This window comes from Pleuronectes platessa, chromosome 4, assembly GCF_947347685.1.
Source record: "Pleuronectes platessa chromosome 4, fPlePla1.1, whole genome shotgun sequence".
Classification (NCBI taxonomy): domain Eukaryota; kingdom Metazoa; phylum Chordata; class Actinopteri; order Pleuronectiformes; family Pleuronectidae; genus Pleuronectes; species Pleuronectes platessa.
This window is the reverse complement of record NC_070629.1, coordinates 22,108,426-22,124,562: the sequence shown is the minus strand read 5'-3', so window position 1 is coordinate 22,124,562 and position 16,137 is coordinate 22,108,426. Positions and strand designations below refer to the sequence as shown.

Here is a 16,137-nt window from a genome sequence, read left to right as displayed (position 1 = left end):
AACACAACATACTTTTAAAATGACCCAGTGTCTCGATTGTGTCTAAGATTAAAAACGGGGGGGAAATATGAAGCTTTTTCTTCTTTCCTGCATTTGGGGTAGTTCACACTAGTTCTGCCTGCAGTAACTATGACAGTAAAATGTTGGTTACCCCCTGCTGCTTCAGTAGCTTGTCAATGAGCTTATATAGTCATATACAGTAAAACATAGTATCAGTCAGATACAACAAATCTGTACTTTTTTCCACTTTAACACTTATGTACTTTACTAATAATTTAGTTATTTTACATTACTGTATTAAGGATCCAAATACTTCCTCCACAATTTGAATGTAAGTTCAAAGTTGCCTGACGACTGCCTATCATCTGAAGCACATTGCACAGAGGCTTATGTGTTCTTTGAAATGTAAATATCCCAATTTGAGCTCCTTTCTAAATCTTTTAGTAAGCAGTATGTGCAATTTTGAAAAATATGTATTTTTACTTCCTGAAATGTTGACAGGGTTTGCACAGGTTTGCTGTCTCCCATTTTCTGGATACCATAAAGGCTGTCATAGGCTAGGCAAGCTTCCACTGAGAGGAAACAGATTGCTCATGTTGTCAGTATTCTGGGTTAGAGGATAAAGCCGTGGAGCTGAGCCCCGAAAGTGGCAGCAGAGCGTGGCCAAGTGCCCACACACACACACACACACTGGGAGGAAGATGGAGAGGCTATAAATACACAGGGTAATGAGAGTGTGGTGTTGCTGTCATCCTCATGCTCTGTCGCCTGTGGCCACACCACCTCTTTCTCCTGGCTGTCGCATTTCGGTATGCACACAAACACGCACACACCCAAACAAAACCGGTTGGACAAGATGGATTAAGATATCAGGTACCTCCACCCACGCATTACCTACTGATGTGTGTCTGTTCTATCCCAATTAATCAATTTATGATATTAATCTGGTTTAAAACTGAATACCAACATTTGGAAATGCACACTCGCTGATTCAATTATATTAAGGTTATTTTGGTCTTTTAAATAAAGCTCCATGAATGTTTATCTCCATTAGAGAAAAGTTTTTGCCCCACTACTTGTTGGCCGAGCATATGGGTGGCAATGTGAGCTTGCTTAGCATTATGATGCAAAAAAAAAAGAATTTAGTATCTGAGGGTTAATGCCTACCAGCTACTTCTACTATATAGTACATTTGTTTTGCCACATTTTCCTAATGATTTGCAATTTTTTTTACACAACATGAAAAATCTCTTTGTGTTTTGCACCATCGTCCTAACAGGAGAAATCCTTCCCACTGGATTTTGATTTAGTCTCTGCACAAGACACTGATGATGAATGACCTCATTTTTATTCAATTTGCCATGCGTCTCAATGATTATCAGAGGAACAATTATCTCCTTTTTTGTAGTTTGGCATAACTTCAAAAGACTCATTCTGCATAGGCACCACCCTGTGGACAAATTTCACAGTTGTGCGCTCAGCACTTTAAAAGTTGAATGCTTTTGTAACCAGGGCTGTAATGAACACTATCGCCTCTAGAAGCTGCTTACTAACGTTTGGTTGGAACAGACAGAATCATACTGTAATTCGGTGACACAAACACTTGCTGCTGTTTGCTCATTTGGTGATTGGAAATCTAACCCAGATGGTCAATAGCAGTGCAATCGGCTCAAATGAATACCTGTACCCAGAGGGCACTGACACACTTTCACTGAACGATTGTTCGTGCATCTAAATCCCTCTCTGAAAACAAACTGGTACATTTCATTTATTGATCGTCATGTCAGTCTTTGCATGTTTGTGCAGGCACGTACTAATAAAACACAAAAATGAACTATTCACTATCCTTATTTATTGTTTTTTCCCCCTCAGATTTAGTTCCATGTATTACAATAATCTGCTCAGACTGTAAATGTAACAGACTTGTATTTTAGTTCAACACACATTGCTGAAAATTGCATTAAATCCAGCAATATGAAGTCCCTCATACGCTGTAACCAACACTTCTGTTGGTGGTTTTATTCTAGGAATTTGGTAGCATTGTGTATCAGTTTGAGATTAACACGATTTGACAAAGCTCACAGCCTAAAAAAGCACACACTCGGGGGGGAATAAATCGCTTGTTGTGTCCCCACCGGGCACTTTGATACCCTCTGTCCTCCTGCAAGCTCACTTCATGCCTCGCTCTGTTCTCATTGATGTGAATATTTTTCCTCCGATATGGGAATATCAATGTGTTTGTGTGTGTGTTTATATGTGCACTTGTTCGCTTGCTCCACACACCTGCTCATTTGTGTATTCTGTCTAAGGCTTGTGTGTTTTTTATTTATTTATTTTGAATGCTTGATCCTTCCTGGTCCGTTGAACCCCCTGTCTGAACTACATCTGAGCACCGGTGCAGCCCGGACACATCACCTACATGAAAGGAACAGGGGGGCTTTTTTTTTTTTTATGTCTACAGAACATTTAAATTGTATGAGCTTCATATTGTGCTGTGATTTGGCATTGGAAGGCTAATTTAAAACTGAGCTGAATACATGTTGGTTTGCATGTGTGAGAGACAAACAAATGGAGGAACACATCTGAGGTGCGATTTCTTTTGTTGTTGGTTTTGCGGGGGCCGTTTATTTGACACCTGTTGATCGAAGTGACAGAAGTACTTCATACTCGATACTGCTGCTTCTTACATTGATTCATCTGAAGTCTTGGAAATTCATGCCACCAAATATTCGTAGAGCTTCCCTTTGCCCCCAGTCCTTCCTTTTTTATCACTGTTTTATAATGCGATGAGGGCAGCCTTGCTTGATGAAGATGTCTATGGAAATCATCATTCTCACAAAAGACAGATTAAGCCCCCAGAGAAAGACGTGGGTGGATGTGTGGGACTACTGTATCAGTTCTCCTCTGCCACCAATCTCATCCTCCGTGGCCTCGTTTTAACTGCGGAGCATCAAAGATTCACCATAACCTAACCAAGGGATCCAGAGGAGAGAAAGTCTGAAATCACTTTGCAGTCCTGAGTGGCCCCTTGCTCGCCACAGACCAAAACCTGCGTATCCATGACAACACTAAGATGGGATCCACTCTCAGCCATTGACTCTTCTCAGTCAGTGCTGAGTGCTGAGGGAGGAAGTGGCGATAAGGAGAGATTCAATTCAATTTGCTCTGAACGGCTGCTTGCCCCAGTCATGTAAATGGAATAAGTAGGTTACTGCCACACGGGAGTGCACAGAGAAGCATGAGGGAGTTCGAGCATTATGTTGTCATGGTTAAGTTCCCTTTTGGCTGCAGGAGATGTGATGATAACCCTGGTGCCTGGGCGCTCTCTTGTCTTTCTTTTAAATTTTCTGTCATTTCAAGTGCTTTTTCGCCCCCTTGAAGGAAATTGCATCCATCTTCGACTCAGCTCGGTTTGACAATTGAAAACCAGTTCCATCTGCTCGCTGTTCATACCATTGTCAAGTTGACTCAAAATCTCAGGGACCCCGGTGCTTGGTTATACCGTCTAGTGTCAATATGAGCCCGACACATGAAGTTCAGGCTCTACACAAGACTGAGTAGAGCCCACACATGCTGCACGACTCCTCTGAACACCTGCGTGTAGGTATAGTGGAGGCTGTAGGCTCAGTTTGTAGTGTTACCTATGGAGGAGGCAGCAGGTGTGATCATGGCGCGCTTTCTATCTAGTCATGTTGACCCATATCTGCTTAAATCAATATCCATTTCCACCTGAGTCTTGTGAGTCAGACAGAAAGCATGTACATGCACTCTCCTTCTGCTGACCCACTCTCTCTCCACAAATGTGACACATTTTTTGTGTCAGGAATATATAGAATATTTACACCTTTTTTTATTATTATTCTGTCATCTTAATGTGAGGATAGTTAAAGTGTCATGAGGGTATATTTAGGTAACATTAAGTGACCAGTGTTATAGCAGCTCCATCAGAATAAGCTTCGCAAACCTACAAGAAAGTCCCGAGGCAGAGCTTGTGGAAAAGAGCTATAAATAAAAATAGGTAGCTGAATGGGTTTTTTCGACATGGGAGAGTAAGAGATTGTTCTGACCTCTGTGTTTGGTCTTTCCAAAGTCCTGCCAACACCAAAACAATCTCCTCCACACTCCTCTTCTCTCAATTGCCTTTAATCCAAGGATCAAGCTACGTCCCCTGGGTTTGGAGTGTCAGATGATCCTCTTCCGTGCTCAGTCATCCAAGCTGGCTTTGGGTAAACAGGCGGCTTTCACTGGACTAAGTGGAGTTGCTAAAATGAATAAATGCAACACCTTTCTTTCACAAATATTTACCCTTTTCTTCCCTGGGAAAAAACTGTCGCAGTTTTTTTTTTTTTAAACCTGTGAAATCATACTTGCTGTGTAGGCACAGGTTTATTTCCTGGTCGCATAATCACATCACTGCACAGTTGTGGTATCTGAACTAAAATCTCAGGGGTCGTGAGACATTTTATAGGAGAAAGCGCAGTGTTCAATAACTCTTGTCTATCTGTGTAGGTGGAGGAGGTGGTGGATGTTGGGACATTTGCTGAAGAGGACATCCACATACCCAGCATCTACGTGCACAGGGTTGTCCTGGGAGCCAGCTTCGAGAAGAGGATCGAGGTGAAAAGAAAATAAATGAAATATAAAGCTTTTCAGAGCTTTACATAAAAGCCTTGAAACAGCTTGTTGTATGCATTCTTTTTATATTTTCTGAATTATGTTGCTATAGCTTTGAAAGTCATGTTCCATTAACTAATAAGTAGAATTGCAGAAGTTGTATGATTAATCCTATAATAATTATAAGCAGAGTCAAACTAAGGACTAAGTGATTGCAGCAGTGTTTGATAACGCACACATTCACTTTTATTCATATCTGTCTTTGTACTCTAACGGAAATACTGTCTCTCCTTTATTTTCCCCATCATTTTTTTTGCATGACTCCAGAAACGCACAGTAAAGAAAGGTCAAGATGAGAAGCCCAAACCCAAGAAGGCCTCGGATATTGTTCGGGAGAGGATCATTCGCCGAGCTGCTCTGGAGTTTGAGGATGGGATGTATGGTATCCTTTGAAAAGAAGAAGTTCTAAGTTTGTGCGCTATATGCTGCCCTTTATTTAATAACCTATAGTTAAACCAAAGCAGGTGCTGGTCTATAGCCACAGATTTGAGAAACATGTGCTTAGCTTCCTTTTTCTTTTACAGCATAATGAGTAATTGTTGCCTTTGAACCAGTTGATTGCATCAGCTATTATGTATTATAGTTATGTAGATAGCTTATTTTCCATTTCACATTAAGATGTTATTGTGAGAGCTTTTGCCCTTCATTATTAAAGCAGACACAGATTTTAAGTGGCTGATCTTTGATTAACCACTTAGTCATTTGTGGACAAATCATTCTCATTTTAGTTTCTTGGAAATATTTGAGATATTCAAATCCATTTTGAAATGGATGGACACATTGTCTTATTTGCCATTGTGTTTTCTTATTTACAGTTTTTTTGGGTTGTTGTGTTTTGATTAGCACTTCACAGTCACTGTGGTAATGGCTGCGAGGTGGTCAGAGAGAGGGCTGTCAGTTATGATTTTCACTGTATAATTACAAATGGAATAGTTACCGTCTTTAACAAAGAGCTAATCAGCTAACCTTGGTATTGGTATCCCCATGTTGGCCAGCAACTTTATAAAACCAGACATCACTGTGCACCTTCAAAGTGAAAATGGGATTTTGGGACTGGTAAGGCACAAACAGAGTTTTCTTCCCCCACGTCTCTCAGTGATTTCAGTGTATCCGAACTCAATTAGCTAACAAGCAGCATATTGCCTGAACGTTTGTTATGTAACCGACTATTTTTCTTTCTAACAATCATTATTTGCCGGCTAAGCTTTTACAAAGGCTGCTGCTGCTGCTATGGAAAGACTTTCCAATAAGATGTGTTGACAGTGGAAACACCTAAGCTAATGTGTAATTTGTCCACGTTTGTTACTACCCTCTCCTTTCATCTCCTCTCCTCTCCTCTCCGAAAGGATTGCTCCCTATTCTTGAACACAGAGAAAATCAATGTCTCATCTAATCAGAGAAATGTGATTGTGTCTGTCTCTCCCTTGAAAGATCATGGCAGGTCAGGCTGAGTGACGTGTGAGTGAATGTGTGGCAGCTCGCCGCTGTGCAAATTCACGTCGATCTTCATTTCTCTCTCTTGTTTAGGGGCCGTACCCCACGGAGGATGCAGTGGATCCAGATCTGATTAACGCTGGTGAGGGTCATTGTACTCACTACCTCCCAATGATTAATGCATCTATACATAGGAAATCAAAAGCTATAGAAACATTGGTCAAACTAAATTATTGATGGATGAATAGACACTCACATAGAGGACAATATAATGATCTTTTCTTATTGACCCTCTTTGGTTGTGTAAACTGAGTTTTTGTGTACTGCTGTGATTAATGAACCTTAAATTTCAGTTTCTCAAATATGTCATCTGTGTGCTCTGTAGGAAAGGAGACTGTCACCGTGCTCCCTGGAGCTGCCTATTTCTCCAGTGATGAGTCATTTGCCATGATCCGAGGGTAAGTCCACAAAACTAAAGCTCTGAAAAAATATTTGCTGACTAAAAGTTTGATATGACTGACATTTACATGGATTTACATTAAGACAATAATACTTTGTGTGTCTTGGTGCAGGTCGTATACAAACAAACAAAACTATTAAAACAATGTATTTTCTTAGCAGGTTTGTTCCCCCTTTATTCAATAGTGCGTCACTCTCCTCATAAGGCAGCTGTTACTGGTAAACAGGATTTGACCACAGGACATGGCCCATTCAATTGCGACACAGAAAATTATTAAATTGCCACTTTCACCGGTACGACTAGACGGCTGTCTGGTCAATATTCCTAAGGTTGTTATTGATTTGCCAACTGTCTGAGATTGCCCACCCGCACTGCGTGCAGCCGCAGTTCTGTTGTCCGCCCAGAGGAAATCCAATACTGCTCAACAATAGTGTTGCTTTTGTCACCATGGCGACAATATTTGCGCTTCCTACCGGTAATCGCTACTTTGGGAAAGTTAAGACTTCGACTAAGGTTCAGGCATTCATAGTTAGACGAAAAAAATTTCCGGACTTTGTAGTCACAAAGCTATCATCATTTCCCACTCTGAGGGTGTTTGTTAATATCCAGTCTGTTGGTTTTGTGTGTCTGCTGGATTGCCCCGACTTATTGTAGGAAAAATGCTCACAAAAACAAATTTATTCCGGTAATAAAGTATATCTATATGTAACAAGCATTAAACGGTGCAGCTACAATAGTCTTGATGATGTACATGCATACCATGTATACCAGAGGGTAGATACACAAAATACAAATTTTATTACAGAAACAAAGCTGTAGTTTTTTTCACCATTGCACTGTTTTTCAGAATTAGCTATTTGGTTGTACTGCTTTTTGTACAATGGCAGTAAAATCATTCTATTTTCAATGTAGTTTTACTTTTATTTTGATGATGGGACTTGAGAGTCCGTAAGATGAGCTGATTCTGAAGCTGACAGCTGTCTTCTTCCATCATGTCTTTCTCTTCAGGGGACACATCAACCTGACTATGCTGGGAGCCATGCAGGTGTCAAAACATGGAGACCTGGCCAACTGGATGATCCCGGTCAGTTTTCTTAGCTTTTTGATGCAATACTGTCGCCCAGATTCATGCTCTCTGCTCCCTCTGCTGGGAGTCAACGCAACATCGCACTCCATGTGCGGCTTTTTGCAACTTGTAAAAGTCATCTTTGCACTTAGCGGCAGAAAGGTGTTCACATTGTGTTGGATTCTGATTATATTTCACTGCTACACATGTTGCGTCCTTTATGGACATAGATTTGTAAAAACAAAACAAAAACTGTTCCAGTCATGTCTAATGCTTGATATTCTTTAGGTTTCAAAATCAGTTTAAGCATTCTGCGTTAGACTTTCAATTGTTAAGCACTTAACATGAGACTTTGGAGTCAACAGTTTATCACAGTTTGCCACAGCTGAAAAGGACAGCTTCAAATAGCTAGTTTAATCCCACCGTTAATCCAAAATCGTTAGTTGCTAGATTAATTGTTTAGTTGCTTCAGCTTTACTCTGAATACCTGGAATTGTATTGTAATGACTAAATCCTAATTACTTCATCTTAACATTTTTTTTTACATAACATGGTCAACATTTCAAGTTCAAAAGTAAAATAATGGCTGCAATTATATCATCACTTTTAACAGTGTAGTCTTTACAATTTAAAATATGAGATTATTACTTTCATTATTGAATGCATGGTGGCCTTCAGCATTTCTCAGAGGAGGAAATGTCTCGGTAGAAACCGATTCTTACAAGTGCGGCCTTGGTTGTTATTATTCAAGAGCACAATTATATGCTTGTTGACTGGGGACTAATGGGTAGGGTGGTGTATGTGAGTGCAATATCCATAATGGATGGCCCACATTATTGCTAGATGTTTCATTGGGTCAATTGGTCTTGGGACCACAGTGGCCACAGTCATCCTCAGTGATTGCTAAGGTCAAGAACCCATTGAAAGGCAGCGAGCCCCCTCCTGCTCATAGCTTCTTTCCATTCGACTGAAGTCCACATGCAAGGCAGTTTGAGCCGAGTGAACTCAGCCACAGTGTGCGGAAGATGTTTACATATGAAGACCTTCAGAACATGAATAATCAAACATAATGTATATATATATATATATATATATATATATATATATATATATATATATATATATATATATATATATATATATATATATAAATGGCAGATTTAGATGAAGACAGCACTGATGCTGACGTGTTCGCTTAATTTGTTTTCTCTCTACATTTCCAGTTGCACTCGTTAATCCTTGATAATCTGTAATAGCCCATTGCTTGATTAAGCATGTTCCGCAGATATCGAAGGCCCACTGGGCTGCTGCTGTTCAAAGGCAGGGGCATTTATCTTGTTTGGCCATTCTACTGTTGGATAGTTTGAGCAGCAGAATAATGCGGCAACACAGGCGCACACAGCTCTGTCTTCACCTATGCTTCATTCTTCATTATCCCCTCTTTTGAAAGGATGGATGAAGAGAATTACTCTTCCCACCTTCTGTGATAATGAAAATTATTCTCCATCTAAAGATGGGTGCACAGCGTGAAATTGGAAATGTTTTACGTAGGAGTCCAGAATGCAGTCCTCTCAGCGTGATTATGTTGATTTTGAACACTTTTAATACGCAGAATGCTGATGAACATTTTCCAGTTAAAGGCCTTGAAATGCTTTTACATCACGACTCAGCCTGAAACATCAGGGGGAAAAAGAATAGATGGGGTGAAAGGGGTAATGGTTTGGGGGCATTTTGGATTGTATGTGCTATTTAATCATTTAGCTGCTCCCAGTATAGTTCACTGGAGATGTCACATGTTACTCCTTATGGATTTCCAACAGCCTGCCACACGCTGCTTTCAAAATGAGAATCATATTTGACTTTTGCCAACTTGGATTTCCTCAACCTCTGAGAGAAGCAAGTGAAAGAGATAATGTAAGCGCAGGTATATTGGAGTTGACCAACGCAATAAATATGTATGTGGTCAACTCAAATACAGCTGTGCATTTCACATAGAATTCTTGTGAGTCAGAATCTGTTTTCAAATCATTGCTGAAACTAAACCCTGAGACCACCTCATTATCTGCTACTCAGAGATGTCCCACATCCTCTCCTATGCCTCCATGTCCTCAAACATGGTTGCTTCAGTCCTGGCTGCCAGTGGTTCAACAGCTCAGGACGACCATGGTCTTGGCCGTAAGGAGACTCCAGAGGCTAGAGCCTTATAGTTCAAACAACATTCTTCTGCTACTGGAGTTGACGCTCATAGCTAGAAAACCTCTATAACTTGAGCAAGCTAATTAGTATGACAGAAGGGTAGGGGTGCGTGCGTGTGTTTCAGGCCTAACACTGCATGTAAAGGCATTTTCTGAATTTCCAGGGAGAGACACTTCAGCCATAACTTAAAAACAGAGCAAGTGCTACATCAGAAGTATATTTCAAACCTGTGGAGGCAGCTTAAGGGCTGCAATAGCTCAACAGCAACTGACAATTAAAATACAGTTTCTAGCTCAAGTGCTCTTGATAAGGTCTGATGGCAGCTTTAATAAAGGAGTTGCTTCAGAACATTGTGGTTTTATTTTCTCCAGATTTACCTGGACATGGTTGACAGCTTCTCATCAGTTACATATGGCTACATGTAGTAACACACACCTCTCACTCTGTCTGTGCATTTGCATACAGTATATGCAAATGTGTGTGAGCTGCATTGACGGTGTGAGCGATTAACCTTTAATCATTATTGTACCATATTGCATATAGCAGCTTCCGCTGTGCACATTTAAAGTGTCACCGTTGACAGTTGGGAAAGGAAAACCATGTTTGTGATTACTGATTAGATTACACTGCATAGTACAGTACACAACTGTGTTTTACAAGTACTTTCAACGCAGTTGTCCATTGTGTCCCTGTCAGTCCTGTCTCATCCTCTTGATTCTCGTCATTAGTTGTCTGGGTAACGAAGGATTGTGGCAGTCCGTCGCTATGTAATTAAAAAAGAGCCATTTGTGTCAGACAGCGGAGATTGTCAGAGAATTTGAGGGGGAGAGAGAGAGAGAGAGACAGAGGAAGCCAGCTGGTAAGTGGGAACTCTGAGATTGTGAAGGGGGTCATTTTCTGTGGTGTTCCTGCCTCTGACTGGAAAGTGAACACTTGCACAACAAATGAGGGACTGGTATTCTGTTGCCATGGCAACACAAAAAAAATTATGCACAAAACTCTCTAAGCTTATTGCCACAGCAGCATATTTAGGATCCCTTATTTCACTGTATGTCATGGAAAAGATGAGCTTCTGAATCAATCACTTTGACTGGACCTTTTTTTTTTTCTTAGCGTTCCTTATCGAGGACATACACACTTGTATGCAGAGGTTGCTTTGAAAACACCCCTGCCTGTCTTTGAATTGCTACCCCTCTCAGCCCATTGTCCTGCACATATAATGAGCAGTAGTTTTGTAAGTACAGAATAATAAACCACAGGAAGAGTCTTTGTTGTGTGCCAGTGGTGGTTCTCTGAGTAAAACTTGTTGTTTGAGTGGGACTGTCTCTATATCATTGTCTCCGCTCCTGTACGTTATGATGGGTGCGATCACAGCAGAGCTTCGATTTAAGAAGTCACATGTTATCTGTGCTCTGCACAACCAGTACTGCCTCCTGCAGTCCCATTATCTCTCACTTTTAAAGCCATTAAATTCTGAATGGTTGTTCCCTGACCTACATCTTCTCTAATGCCTATTTAATTAGCATATGTGTAGGCTACTGTATATCCCCCCCCTAGCAAAGATTAATTTCAAAGCCAGTAAAAAAAGTGAAATGGATGTAAGACAATTTTCTCATTACTGGCTCTACTGTGAAGCAGCGAAATAAATAACTACAAAATTAACATTGAAATGCCTTCTCATACTAATCGGAATGTAATATGTAATGCAACAAATACAACAGTTCTTCCTTACCATTCTGTACGAATATGATCCATGTTAAAACATTTTTTTCCACTTGTGTATTTACATCATCAAATCTCCATTTTTATTCATTGGAACAGGAACTTTAATTTTGGTTGCCTTCGATTACATTATACCTGCTTTACCAGTGGCTTTGCCCATCTCTGCCATGACTTCTGGATCAAAGAACGTATGGCGAAAGAAAACCCCAGTTTTTTCCACTTGTAATACATCAAGATTATTTATTGCGGTTTGTGCACTTAAAACTTAAATACATGACCTCATCCGTATACAGGATTTGTGCCTGAGTGGCATCAGTTAGATTCTCATCAGCAATCATGATGAAGACAACAACTCCCATGATCCTCAGTGCTTCATGACATCATCAAACTAGGTGTTTTGTTATAGTTTCAATTGAAAGGCAACTTGCGGCAAGAGGTAATTATTGTACGTTTGAATATTTTATAGGAGCGATATCTCATATAGTACTTTCTGTGGGTAGATACGTACTTCCAGGTTTCATAGTTCCCATACAATGCTAAGATTACAGTGGTAAAATGGACACAATCACAGTGGGAAGGAAATTCAATACCTGTGGGACCAGCAAGGTTAATATCATCAGAGCTGAATTAATGAAATGAGTAAATTACACACCACTGGAGACTTGGGCAGAGGATATTTATTTTTGTGGAAATTGTTCTGACAATATATTTGTTCCTTTTGAGTTCTTCTGTGTAGGTTCCACTGGTAGAACAATCAGACTATGACAGCCTTCATATTCAATGAAGCCATGAAACTGTCGATTTGTCCAAAAATAATTCTATAAACAGGATGCCTCCAGTATTAAAAAGCAAAAACCAACAATATTTGGCTGCCATGGTTGCAGGTGATCAGGAAGACGCCTGGAATGCAAAACCAGCCAAAAGGGCACGATTGGATTAAACTAAATCACATAATTGAGCCGGATCAATTAGGTTATTAGCTAATCCCATCCTAGAGCCCAATCCTGCCTGGAAGTCTCCAGAGTAATATTATTTTAGTCTTTTCTTTCTAGCAAGGTCGTGTACATTACAGAGACCTTTCACTGTGAGCATATAGTCATACCCTGTGTTGCTGGCAGCTGTCTCTGCAATGCAACACAGTCTGTGTAAATGCATCATTACATAGAAACGTACAACCAATACATTTTTTGATATAGTAAAGGCTGGTTCCACTAGAATAATTCCCCCCTCGGAGGTGAAACAGGTGAAACATTTTGTGATTTCCTTCAAATCTTTATTATCATATTGACCCATTTTATTGATCATAACCAGACCAGTAGTTTCACATGGATGTTTAACAGATTTGATTAACAACAGCCTCTCCGGTAGGTGTAGTACATTAGCAGATGTCTGGCTCTGGCGCAGCTGTAAATCCAGATCTGCCACTACCAGTGTTGTCCCCCCAGGGCCTGTACTCACCACCTAGCCCTTTTGAAAGTGCATTAACATTGATTATATGAAAAGGGACACGGTTCCCCTTTTAGAGTATCATTGTGTAGGAAAACCCTGAAGGGAAGAAAAGGGTAGAGACATTGTGCATGAAGGTTAAAAGTCAAAGTGTGTAGTGTTTTAATAACAACGATTTTCATGGTTTAATTACCTCCGCCAAAGAGGTTACGTTTTCACCCCTGTCCATTTGTTTCTTGGCTGGTTTGATTGTAAACAAGATTACACAAAAACTACTAGACGGATTTAGACGAAACTTGGTGGAGATATTTGATATAGGTGGAGAAAGAAGCCAATCTGGGCCTCGGTAGACTACTGAGTGCCCTTCTAGTTTAGGATGTTAAGTGAGCTTTTATAGTTGTAAACTGGTGTTCTATAAGATAATGCAGCCAAGTCTATGACATTAAACACAGCCTCTCTTATATCCAAGGTCTTTGCTTTTCCCTACTTCCTCAACCCCACCTCCCCTCTCCCAGCCCTTTTTCCACTCTCTGTTGATATCTCCTCCACCCAGCTGGCCACCCCCGGAGGCAGACGGTATCCTTATGATGCACCACACTTGGCATATATATCCTCTGGTAGGGAGCGGAATGCAAAGCAGGCTCCTCACATGATTGATGAGCAAATGGGATTTTAATTCAGTTACTCAGCCGTCACCCTGTGGCCATATCTGCATGTCAACCTTATTTGGAAACCTCCTTACTGGGATCAATGAGGGACGGGAAGACAGTTTTTCTCCCGGCTCAGCTGGCAGTTCTGTGGCAGCGATGATCTTTCCGATTGCTTGCTTTTAACATTAAGTCAGATTTTTCTAAACTTCTTTTTTCTTTTTTGTACAATAAATAATTTGTTTTATTTTATTCACACTTACAAATACAAATTTTAACGGGGAGATGGGGTTTAACATGGAAGAATTTATACATGTTTTAAAGCCCCTATTTTGACTGTTTAATTCAATTAGCTCAAATATGCTTCCTGAGGTTTCCTTCATTGCAAATCTTTTGTTGCCTGCTCTGCTTGCATTTTGATAGGATACAATGGTATCTGGATATTTATGTATTGCAGAGACGGCGATCTTTTGAAGGAATATCATTTTTATTCTGTTTTAACACATGCCTTCAGTGGTCTCTGCTAGCTGTGATTTGGATTGTTATCTACAGGTTCACACTTATTTTATTTAAAAGAAATGGCTTCACAGGCGACCCCCATCAAACCGCCCTGATCATTCTTACAATGCTACTCATGCCTCAGAATAGTAAATACTGCAATGATGCTGTGTGTCTTTGAATGCCTTTGACCACTAAGCACACACTCAGAATACCACACTTCAATTTGTAACAATCACCATGTATTTTGATCATATTTCAACTCAACTAATTACAAAAAACATATCCGTATCTATGGTCTCATGTAGCTTTGTCTCAATTCTCTCAGGTTTTAGAGATATTCTTCTTTGACATTTCTGCCAGCGACCCCATACAGAGGCAATAAATATAATTTAGTTTGCAAAGAAAAATGACATGCAGCGTGTGTTGCCAGATTAAACAGCTATTCTGTATAATTCCCTGGTGCTCAGTACCAACTGCTGTTTTCATTGGGGCTAATTTTTACCAGAGAAATTGTCCCTATTAAAAGTTGTGTTGTGGCTTATTACAATGAAAACTTGGTCTATTCGCTGTCATCCTTACTTCTAAATATGCAGTGTTTTGATAACCTGGAATCATTTCCAACCTGTGTACTTAATTTTTCATTGCACCTTTTTGTTTCTTAAAGTGAATTTGGCTCAGACACTGCCTCAAGTTATCAATTCATTTGAAAGGTGATGCATTATAATAACTGATGGGAGCATTACAAAACACTCTCAAAATACTATGGATTTTTGGCACGGAAAGAGGTAAAGTATATTTTGTCCACTTAAATTTGACAATCTGGTTTTACCTCACCACAGTTTCTCATACTGGAGATTAATTTTAATCTTCTGCTCCTTTCCTTTATCTCACTGTGTGACATTTACTGCTGGGTCTTATTATTTTAGCGCATGGATAAAATTAGACTCTTACTCTGCACTAAGCATTACAACGTATTCTTGCACTGAAGACACAGAAACTTTTATATTTTATGGTTTTGTTGTAGGCTACAGTGGACGTCATAGTAATTTTAGAACCTGTACTCTTTGGTAGTTTGGGATTTTATTTCATTGTCCACCCATAAATTAATCTTATGACTGAAACTTCAATGTATTTCTTTCTTTCCGTCTTAGGGTAAGATGGTGAAGGGAATGGGAGGAGCCATGGATTTGGTGGCTAGTGCCGGAACCAAGGTGGTGGTTACCATGGAGCATTCAGCTAAGGTTTGTGTGTATGTGTGTCTGTGCGTTCGTGTGTGTTTGGGAGCGTTCACAAAAAAACACTCAGAAACAAGCAATCAAATTGTCAATTTCCTTTTCCTGTGTTAAAACCTTCACCAGCATACTCTGTATCAATTTCACCATAATGACTGAGTGTTATGACTGATTAAAGATAATTCTGTTAATGGATTTCTTAATGCCTCTTCACCAGAGAGCGTTGGCTCATCCTGATGAGATTCAGAACACAAACCATGTCTTTATTTTTCCATTGGCTAATTCAAGTCTACAATTTGACTCTGGGTTTCAGAAGCAGCGTATTAGTTATGCTTGTACTGCAGGGCTTCTGACAAAGGCTGTGGGGCAATCCAGCTGAATTGGTTTACTTATAGAAAGTCCAGTCTGATATGATGTAAGGGCAACGTAACATTCACTATTCACAGAAGCGTGCAGTCTTCTGCTAATGCGAGCCTGTCTGGCACCCATTTATAGTCCAGATGGTGCAGCAGGTGAGCATAAATTTCCTCCCCTGAAGCTTGTGTTCATTCATGATGGAGAAGGTGGGGGTGGTGGTTGATGTATGATGTGTGTTTTTCAGGCAGCGTTTGAGGCATTTGGATGTGTGCTTTCTTTCCTGACTGGCTGAGGAAACTGAGATATACACTTAAATGGAATATATGGTGTATTTCCCCCTCGGGGTTAGCCTCAAAGTACATAACCATCTGCATCCCTGGGTACTTTAAGGTTTATGCTGCA

At 40.2% G+C, this 16,137-nt stretch overlaps 1 protein-coding gene across 2 annotated transcripts in view; it reads left to right on the top strand.

Moving 5' to 3' along the window:
- Nucleotides 1–16,137, top strand: part of oxct1a (3-oxoacid CoA transferase 1a) — a 37,409-nt gene that overhangs the window by 13,098 nt on the left and 8,174 nt on the right. For both annotated transcript variants that reach the window (XM_053419924.1, XM_053419923.1), the window contains exons 8-14: nucleotides 4,510–4,617; nucleotides 4,942–5,056; nucleotides 5,636–5,730; nucleotides 6,202–6,250; nucleotides 6,494–6,566; nucleotides 7,577–7,652; nucleotides 15,298–15,387. In XM_053419924.1, coding sequence (XP_053275899.1) covers nucleotides 4,510–4,617; nucleotides 4,942–5,056; nucleotides 5,636–5,730; nucleotides 6,202–6,250; nucleotides 6,494–6,566; nucleotides 7,577–7,652; nucleotides 15,298–15,387 — 606 coding nt within the window. The remainder of the gene's footprint in view (nucleotides 1–4,509; nucleotides 4,618–4,941; nucleotides 5,057–5,635; nucleotides 5,731–6,201; nucleotides 6,251–6,493; nucleotides 6,567–7,576; nucleotides 7,653–15,297; nucleotides 15,388–16,137) is intronic.